The sequence below is a fragment of the Branchiostoma floridae genome, chromosome 4, assembly GCF_000003815.2.
Source record: "Branchiostoma floridae strain S238N-H82 chromosome 4, Bfl_VNyyK, whole genome shotgun sequence".
Classification (NCBI taxonomy): domain Eukaryota; kingdom Metazoa; phylum Chordata; class Leptocardii; order Amphioxiformes; family Branchiostomatidae; genus Branchiostoma; species Branchiostoma floridae.
This window is the reverse complement of record NC_049982.1, coordinates 29280682-29290493: the sequence shown is the minus strand read 5'-3', so window position 1 is coordinate 29290493 and position 9812 is coordinate 29280682. Positions and strand designations below refer to the sequence as shown.

Below are 9812 nucleotides of genomic sequence, written 5' to 3'. Positions count from 1 at the left end.
CGAGGATAAGGCGGGGCATTAACGTTATTATCATATAGCCTATCCAACTGACAGTTATTTCACACAAATTCATTTGTAACAAATAAACACTTTAATACATTACATAAAAATACATTTGCAATATATCTATTGTACAATAGTGTCTATACATAATACAAACATTAAACTATTTCATCATCATCATTTAAGTAATAATTTTAACTAATCATCTGTTTGTGAGATAGCATATCAGCATCAACATGTGGCTTATTTGCAATACAAACTACATGTATTAAGTGGAGTCCTGGTACCCCCCATGCAGAGCCTTTTCACTTGGGCACGACAAAGTACGTATATATGAAGTGATTTAGGAAGGTACCGGCTTAATCACGTTAGAAAGCCATAATGAAAATGTGTAAAATCAGCATAATTCCTTTTCAAGTATCCCTATATTCCCCATGTGGAGCCCTAATTAACATAACCAATCAATCATAATATTTTTGACAGCTATGCATGGTTTACACACAAACAACAGTACCAAAAAAATTCATGACTGTCCCCTGTATAATGGTGCGGTCCAAAAAGTGGTCGGTTATTAGAATAACCGACCACTTTTGAGGTTACTGCCTGATAACCCATGGGAAATGGGGGCCTCTGATTGGCCAACTCCATCTGGCTATATGATAATATCATATACGTCGATGATGGTTAGACATCCAGGTAATACAATATCAATTAATCATAATTATGTAATGATTATCATTAACACGGGTATACACATGCAGGGCGACCTCGACTAACCTACATAGACCAGCTTGCCCGTGATGTGGGGCTTCAGGTCGAAGACCTAAAGAACGCTATGGGGGACAGAGGCGTCTGGAAGGAGAGGGTGGACTTGGTCCGGGCAAGCAGACCGCGATGATGATGATGATGATCATTAACAATATCAATTAATCATAATCTTGATATGATATACATAAAGTTTGGAGCTAGGAGCGCGATTTTAATCAGGCTAGAAGACACGTGTGCGTCACAGGTTTTCCTTCAGGTAGGACAAGACGTCTTCCATCATCTCCCTGCCCTTCTCAGACCACCTGAAGTCGTTGGTCTGACCGTGATAGCCAGTCTTGTAGTGCACCATCTTAACCTTGACCCCGGCTTGCTCAAGTCGCTTTGCGTAAAAAAAGGCATGATCTCGGAGAACGTCAAACTCCATGGCCGTGATGAACGTCGGCGGGAGACCCTTTATGTCTTCTTCTTCAGCCACGAGAGGTGAAACTTGTGGGTTCAAAACCATATCAAGGTCATCGTCGCCAGCCGCTATGTCTTCCCTCCTTACACGTCTTCCCGGGGGGAGAGGGGGGAGGGTCGGGTCCACTATGGAAGGGTCGAGGAAGTTCATGTAGTGGGTGCCTTGAAGCTTCGCTGGGTAAGGGTTGGAAAGTGCGGGATCAACTTTTGACCTGTCTCCACACAGATACAGAGAGGTGATATATGCCAAGTCCCACACGGACAGAGCCTCACAAGGGCCGTACTTATAGGCGGAGGCAGTAAACATGAGACTTTGTGTTACAGGGTATAGCAGGACCTGGAGTTTCAAAGCAGGGTATTGTGTTTTCTCCTGCCCCAGTTGCATCGCGACCACCGTGGCAAAGTTGCCTCCGGCACTTTCGCCAGCAATACCGATACGGGAGGGGTCCACGTTGTACCTGGCGTAAAAATGAAAGTGACATCAGGCAAAGGTTAAGATGGGGACGGATTGATTAAGTTTTGATGAACTGTGTAATTACCTTTGAAAGTTGACAAGTGGTGATGATATAGCCTCCTTCGCATACTTCAAGGCTCAATATGTTGCAGCAGGTGGTGAACTGGTACTATCCCAGAAATCCCGAATACACATTCAACAATACACACTCCCAGGTGGCTGCGACCCAGAAGCATACGGTCTTGCCATGTTGCATAATCAGTAAGTTGTTTTTTTTTTCGGAATTTTCAACAGACTCAAGTAGCCCAGGAGGATGTCGGATTTTTCTAACTTCTGTATAACTTTTTGAATTATGGGATAAACACTTCTGGACCATTGATTCAAATATGCACACCAAAAATGGTGCCCAAACTTCACGAAAGTGCAGTGTTTTTTTTTTTTTTCTGAAAATACTACTTAGTATTGATTTGTTTGGGTTTAAATGCATGCAATCTTCAGTCTAAAGGTGGAGTCACACCTGCGTATATATTTAAGTCCGTATGAGGCGCGCATGGGAGTATTTGCCTCCACCAGGCTCCACAGGTCGTTGTAAAAATAATAGAAATTGGACAAACGTAAACAGGTAACATGTCAGAGTTTGCTGGGTCGCTAACCATACTTCTCGGTCAGGTAACTCATCTGGCATGTTATGTATCTATATTTGTCCAGATTGCACTATTTTTCCCACGACCAGTGGTGCCTGGTAGAGACTAAGAGCGTTATACGCACCTCAAACGGACTTGAATATATACGCATGTGTGACCCCACCTTTTTAAAGGACAAGACAGCCCACCTTTTGGCATGTCGAATGAAATACTTGGTTGCCGTCAAGCAATCGGTCAGTCCTGCTGGAAATTTGTGCTCGGGTGCGAGGCGGTAACTGCAAGTAGATAGACTTGTTACAGTTTTTCCCTAAAGAACTCCCATTCATAACAGAGGCACTGTAGGGATCAGAAAAGGAAGGACAGTCATGAACAGTGATATGTCAGGGGGGATATAAACTCAGTCTCGTTTGGGACGACATTTTTCACACTGCAGCAGCGACACCTAGCGGCAATGGGAAGTAGAACAAGTCAGCATTGCACAGAGGATGGTGACAAAACGGTCACCAAAAGTTCGGCAAGGTCTCAGGATGAAATAATCCATTTATTTTTCTTTGAAAATCCTAATAAGGAAGTAACCAACCCCCCCCCCCCCCCATGACAGTGCGTGGCCTAAGCTTTTAAGAAAGGAGATGGGAGCTGCCATATGCACCATGCATTTTGCGGGATGACTCCAAGTTTTTTAACCACAACTGATGTAACGTTAGATCTTAAGCAACAAAATTCTTTTTGTCACAGGGTTAGCAAGCAGGGATAATGTTTAATACTAATTAATAATCAAATGACTTGATACAGTCGTCAATGTGTTACATACTTCGAATAGAAGTACTTACTCGACTGAAATGACCACAATACCCAGCTCTAAGGCGAGATGTGACGTCATGTGGAAGCTTACAGCTGCAAATCGGACGACAGTACAAGAAAATCAGGCATGGCATAAACAGTACGTGTGTCAAGTTGAGAGATAAAATCATAAACTGTAGTTAGTAAACATAAACCGTGTTGCGTCATGTTGGCATAACGTTTTGGAGGTTTGACCCAGATGTCCTGGGTTTGAATCCCCTGACATGCCATCAACGTATGCCTCCGGAAAGCGTACTTAACACCACTTTCCTCACTGCATCTACTTGTAAAAATGGGTACCTGACGTATATTCTGGAGGATGTAAAAGGCAGTGGAAGGAAAGGGATATTTGTGCCCTACACGCTGTAGATAAAAACATATTGTCACTACAGCTTCAACAAGCTGCTAGGTGGTACAAACCTACTCCTAATGTCCTATATCACAAGCTATTTGCCACCAAAAATTCAAGACCATGTCATATGTAAAGGTCAAAAGATTTTTTAAAAAAAACCAGAAGTTTTGCTGCAATACCCAGGTCACACACTAGGGGCCCCAAAGTCATTTCAATCCATACAGAAGTTCAAAACTTATGCTGACAACAAATACACCAGGAAACACAAACAGACAGGCATGCTGACATGTCGACACACCAAAAACTATACCTCTATTTTTCGTGGAGGTAAAAAGGCTTTATATGGGACTACCTTTTAGTTTTACACATGAAGCCAGACTATATATAGTGCCATACCTGAACTTCCAACACAAAACGCCCCTGGATGAAAAAACACCAGTCCTGGAACGGCGCTTTGCTTCTGTGCAGACTGCGGTTCTAACACCATGACCTTGACTCCATCGAAGGTCGTCTCAGTGACCTTCAAGAGTGACTCCGGAATGGTTATTGTTTCTTCGAGTCGGAACTTGTATTCCAGAAAGGCCCGTAGGACGCTGATCACCCATTTTTCATAAACTTGTGCAATTGATGTCGCACGAGAATATCGGCATAGCAAATTACTAAATTGCGCTTTAACGTTGACTTTGGTGGTTTAATGTCACCAGTAGATACTGGAAATATAACTAGTAGCCTTTTTACTATCATGGTAAGCTGTTATTTGATCGTACAGGGCAAGGTTTTGGTCTGAGACCGTCAAAAAACACCTGTCGCAAATTAAAAAAACACACTTAGCACTGCATTTACATAGTGAAAAACGCGTTTCTTGAATCGGCGTTTGCTGTCGATTTGTACCTATCATTAAGGCCAACATAAAACAAGCGGCGAAGTTTATCCAAGATGTCCCTATCTCACGCAATTCCCCATTTTATGCCTGTCGCAAGTTTTAAACTTTGACTTACGTTACAAAGACAGGTGAACAGAAATTAGTCACTAAAGTGTGATTTCCCTGAAATCTTCATATGTTCCCATCGGCCAATATATGTAGTATACTACCAAAGACTCGATAGCGGAAATGGATAACTATCTAATGATATGTTATAGCTATATTGCAGCTCGGTGCGTTTTGACAGTTTTTGTAATCAAGCTTACGTTACCATTATTACTGCTCCAATTTGAAACAACAGTCTTAGTACGCATTTTATAAGAAAGGGCACAACCAGGTAAGTACTTATCACCTGCGATTTGGTTCTGCAATCTGACAGTTTAGCTTTTTTTTGCCAGTTAATAGTCAAAATTGACTTACGTTACCCTTTGACTTACGTTACCAGCACATAACGGGTAAGCGAACACACGGCGTTTAATAGGATAATCAGTTAGGATTGAAAGTCAGAGAGCATGCCAAAGGTCAGGTAACACCTCTAAGGTTCAGTTTGACATGACAGCAATAGTTTTAGTACCGTACTGACCTTATTATGAGCGTTAACAGGCAAAATGTTTTTCCACAGAACGACATCTGTTATTTAGGAAGGGAAATGCGTAATAAATTCCTTGCAAGGATCAAAAATAAAGCTTGCTAATTGTCAATGAACCATGATTTAACACACAACGGCAAAAAATCAGTCAAATCTTACTTCATTCCTCGAAGAATCTGAATATTTGCCATTGGTAACGTAAGTCAACATCGGCGTGACTTTTTGAGATGAGCATTATTTATGAAACCTAGCAATATTTGTGACTCCTGAGTGTGTTTTCCAACGGCTAACATGATAATATAGTCAAAACAGTTGGCTATATGTCGATTTCTGCACAGTTTCTTCATCAAGTCTTCATCACATGGTAACGTAAGTAAACGTCAAGGTTATGGAGTTATCAAACTTCAAAGATGTCATAGTACATTGAACCCACTACCTAAAATTATATTTCCATAACTGTCGTACACATTTTAGTGGAAATGCATTTTGAATTTTATCTTCTAGGTAGACAAAGACGGAGATACAGAGGGCATATAGGGAGAGTAGGAAGGTCAGGGATGGAGATGGGTATATGAATCAAGAAGTCGCTCGCGTTATAGAATACTATACACCAGTGGCTTAAGGGAGTAAGAAAGCTTTAGAGACGACAAGGCCAGAGGGGGAGAAGGGAAAATGGAGGGATGAAAAGCCAAACGTTGCGCTTAAAGATCAAGTTCAAATTGGGCTTTAAGAAAAAAGTGGACACTGCAATAGAATAAATCGGATGCAATTTGAGTTGGAATAAAGGCAAGCAAGAACTATCTATTAGCTTACGTGGTACAATACAGACATAGAGAGCCTGCCCAGCATCTCTCACACACATGAATTTATTTGTGCACTGGTTATATCTTTGATATTAGAGATGTTTGACTTACGTCACCAAGGTTATTGACTTACGTTACCATAGTTCACTGGCATCTGTAGGCAAAGTGCATACAGTTTCATGCCGACTGCCCTCAATGTTGCATTCTACAGATCTTTGCCCTATCTCCGGGGAAAAATGAAATAAATGATGCCAGTTTTGTGTCCTCACCAGAAAAAAACTCTGATGTGTGCTTCTTTTTTTTTCCAAATTATTCCAACTCGTAAGGTACAAATGTTGGTAATTTCTCTCAAAAAGTATATAGAAATATCAAATGTTACCCATTTTCAGGCACCCTGTGGGCTTCAGCTTGGATACAAATAAGAAATAAACGTTTGTATCTCTGGATTATTCATCTAGTAAACGTCTTTTGTGTGTATAACGCACTATCTTATATCAATGAAATAATAGTGAAACATCAACTTTAAAAAGCCAATATCTCAAAATGGAAACGTTCCAGCACATTCCAAAACTTGTCAATGAAAGTTAACAGTTGTGGGAACAAGTTAAGACTGTTAAGTGAACTTTATGAACAACTTCATTTTTTACCATTTCTAACCCCCAATTGCACACGTTTACGAAGAATGGGTGTGATGCCAGTTGCGAGGCCCAGGAATTCAAGAAATGCTGCCTATGTGCACAGAAACAAAAAGAATTTATAGTTTTAATGAGATTATCGTATGCGAAAGAGCACGGCACACATTGTCAACAATCATAACAATAGCAAAACAAACAGTGTGTGGCTTTTACGGCCGTGGACGGCATACACAAGCCGCCTGTAGCTTCCACCATGAAGGAGCTTTTATCAGATTTTTGTCCGTCAAGGTTGACGGTTGGTTTTAAAGTTTTTCCGTCACACGCAGCAAATTTCCGTCAATTGACGGAAAAATGGACGCTGGCTAGAGCCCTGGGCCACACTGACCTAATTTTTAGATGACATCATCTAGAGACCCCAAAATTAATGCGCGAGGGCAAAAAAAAAAGGTAGATCCAGCAAAAAAATGTCGTTATGTCGCAGGACTAAACATCTAGTCCATTCTTTCCCAGGCTTGGTTTGTCTTATGTTATGTTATGTAATGTAATGTATCATTCGGCTTGTTCACCTCCAGACACTAGTAACGTTGTAAGATAGAATCGTAGTTCGCTCCTGTGTTCGGTTCTGGTGTTGGAACGCCTGTTCGAACGAGCGCTTGAACCCATTCCTTAATTCGCTCATTTGTAGGGACCAATCAGCGCCCTCGTCCAAAATTTGGACGATTCCAGGCGTTAACGTGGTCCAGGATCCCAGACGGAACAGCACAGAAGCTATATGCCTATATATGTATAATGAATGTCAGAGCTAGAAGCGACTAGTGTATATAGTTATAATGAACACTCATTTTTTTTTACGTTCTGTGTGTTTTGTCGTCTTCAAATGTCATACTTTTCATTCCCAAAAGCTGTCCGGTCGGGCCCCGATTGGACATGAATCGAAGCATAACACAGTATAAACTTACCTATACTGTGTTAAGGAACTTGGATCGTCGTGCAATCCCAAATTTAAGAGCAATCTTGGATGTACCTAATTCAACTGCCTTGTAATCAAAATTCTGTCCTTAATCCTTGATAGCGGTTGGTTTTGTCACACTTGCTTGAATATCCTACAATGTTCATCAAAATTGTACGGTGAACTGGGACGAATGTCGGACCATATATGAAGTGAACGATGTTTTTTTTTATAACCAAAATGTGTATATTTAATCCAAATTCCAGCAAATCACAAACAAATCCACCAGTGTCTAGTACATCGTTTTAAACAGTTTAAAAGCATTGTGTGAAGTTTCATCTTGATACGACCGCGCGAGAGAAAGTTATAAGAATTTAACATTAGCTAGCTACGCGTGTCACATGCTTTATTGGCCTTCAGGGGTAAGGTTGATGCCAGCTGCTCAAGACGATTTATGTGTTTATGTGACCGTTACTTTAGCCGGGCGGACCTTGGTCCGAGGCTAGAAACGTTCTATGAGCTACCGTAACCCAGGAATGTTAGTTGACGTAGATACAACGCTACCACTGGGGGTGTTTTTAGTCTCACTAACAACAGAGAGATAGAACCAGGGTCTAAGGTTACTTTTGGCTTCGTTGAGACACTTAATAAGCAAATAGACTACTAGTATCTAGTACATATACTACAAAGTATGGAGGAGTACTTACTTATATTACAACATGTTTATGCTTCAATTTACACAGCCACAACCACAAAATTTGCAAAGAAAAAAGTGTAAGGACAAACATATGCCAATAGAAAGAGAGAAAAAAATGTACAGTAACTGACAATGTCCACCACAAGTCTCTGCATGCAAATCTCGACCCTCCGCCTTTCCCTTTCTGAGACTCCTCCAGGTGGGCCAGGTGTGCAGTACCGCCAGTACGCAAGAACACTCAGAACACTCATTGTCATGGCAACCTCCATCAAATCCATCTTAAAGGAGTTAGAGTTCACCTCAAGACTCAATGCGTCTGAATAAAAAGAAATAAACTGTCCCACCGTTGTGCCTGTTACGTAAGTTATATGTGAGAACAGTTTGGTTAGCTGTTGTGATTGTTGCAGTGGGATTGAGCGCTGTGGAAACAGTTTGCCGTTTAGTGTAAATAAGCAGTTTTATAAGCTAAAAGTAAGTGACCACCCAAAGGTTGCAAACGTACCTCCACTGGTAGCGAACCTATTTGTGAACATTACTGTGCAACTTTCAGATTAGATTCGCATCTCTGACATCCATGATATTAAGTTCTATTGCTATGGTATCAGTAACTTTGTTAAAAACTCGGTCCGGTAAACGTATTCTGTTTGTATAGGAGGATTTACTGCAATTCCTTATGCTTTCGCGGTGGTTTTATATTCGCTGTGCTTTGCAGCTTTGCAGTCACCACAAAGACTACGGCAAGGCAGACTTTACGAGTACCGTTTTCAGTTCCCCCTTGTTTCCAATGCAACTTGAACACAAAACCACAGCGAACATGTCCTAAATTGTTCCCCTACTGCGATATCAAATCACTGCAAACCTGCATCTTCTTACAGTAACGTTATTCAGAATTTAGTTTTCCCATAGTGATGGACTGAAGCATGATGCAATATGCCCTCTGGAGGCTCACATAGATTAGGTATTTTATATGTTTCTATCCAAACAGCAGCTCAAAATAATTCGCACCGTTGATCCTTTATAAAACAGCAGTGCATCGTTACAGCCTACAATTTCAACAGAGTCCGCTTCTATGTCAGGGACCAAAGAAGCAGTGTTATCATAGTCTCCAAGCAGACCCTACGGTGCCTAAAGATATACATGTAGTATCAAAGCTGGCAAGGGAGTATAGCCGGCCGGAAACGGGCACCTGGTGCCGCTATACTAAGTCCCTTGCCAGTTTTGATACTATTTCTAAGGCACCGTAGGGTCTGCTTGGAGACTAGTGTTATCATAGAACTGGATACCGAAAACATATAACAGAGCTTAGCCCACAGCAAGCTAGTAAATATTATGGATGACATCCTCTGCAGACTCCAAATCCAATGAAAGAGAAAGGGCGAAAAAAATCAATATGGATAGAAAAATGATATATCAAGATGTTCAAAATTGACAACATGCAAATTGTAACAAAAATTGAGGCGACAAAACACGTTATCAGTATGAGCCAACTAGTCTTTAACTTTTGCAAGAGGCTTAGGTCTTCTAAATTCGGTGATGGTAACCTTTATTTACGTAACTTGCGAATTCCACAAGTATGAAATTACCATCACAATATGGCTAAAGTAGTCTGTAGTACTGAAAAGGTGAAGGGGCGAAGTCTGCCATCTCTGATAGACAAGTACCGGTAGGTGGCGCTGCATCTTGGTGGTGTGTTTTTT

General features: G+C 41.1%; 1 protein-coding gene across 1 annotated transcript; it reads right to left on the bottom strand.

The window, feature by feature from the left end:
- Nucleotides 1-1009: 1009 nt before the first annotated feature.
- On the bottom strand, nt 1010-4110 carry LOC118413741 (neutral cholesterol ester hydrolase 1-like). The gene is made up of 4 exons (XM_035817271.1): nt 3917-4110; nt 3159-3222; nt 2517-2603; nt 1010-1688 (listed from the first exon to the last, which is right to left on the bottom strand). Exons 1-4 carry the CDS (start codon nt 4005-4007, stop codon nt 1010-1012), a joined length of 921 nt encoding a protein of 306 aa, XP_035673164.1. The 5' UTR covers nt 4008-4110.
- Nucleotides 4111-9812: the final 5702 nt, after the last annotated feature.

Coding starts and splice junctions, on each gene's coding strand:
- LOC118413741 (XM_035817271.1), bottom strand. CDS start 4,007: ATGGTGTTAGAACCGCAGTCTGCACAGAAGCAAAGCGCCGTTCCAGGA. Junction 3,223..3,916: donor GTTTTGTGTTGGAAGTTCAG/GTATGGCACTAT, acceptor TCCGATTTGCAG/CTGTAAGCTTCCACATGACG. Junction 2,604..3,158: donor ATTGTGGTCATTTCAGTCGA/GTAAGTACTTCT, acceptor ATCTACTTGCAG/TTACCGCCTCGCACCCGAGC.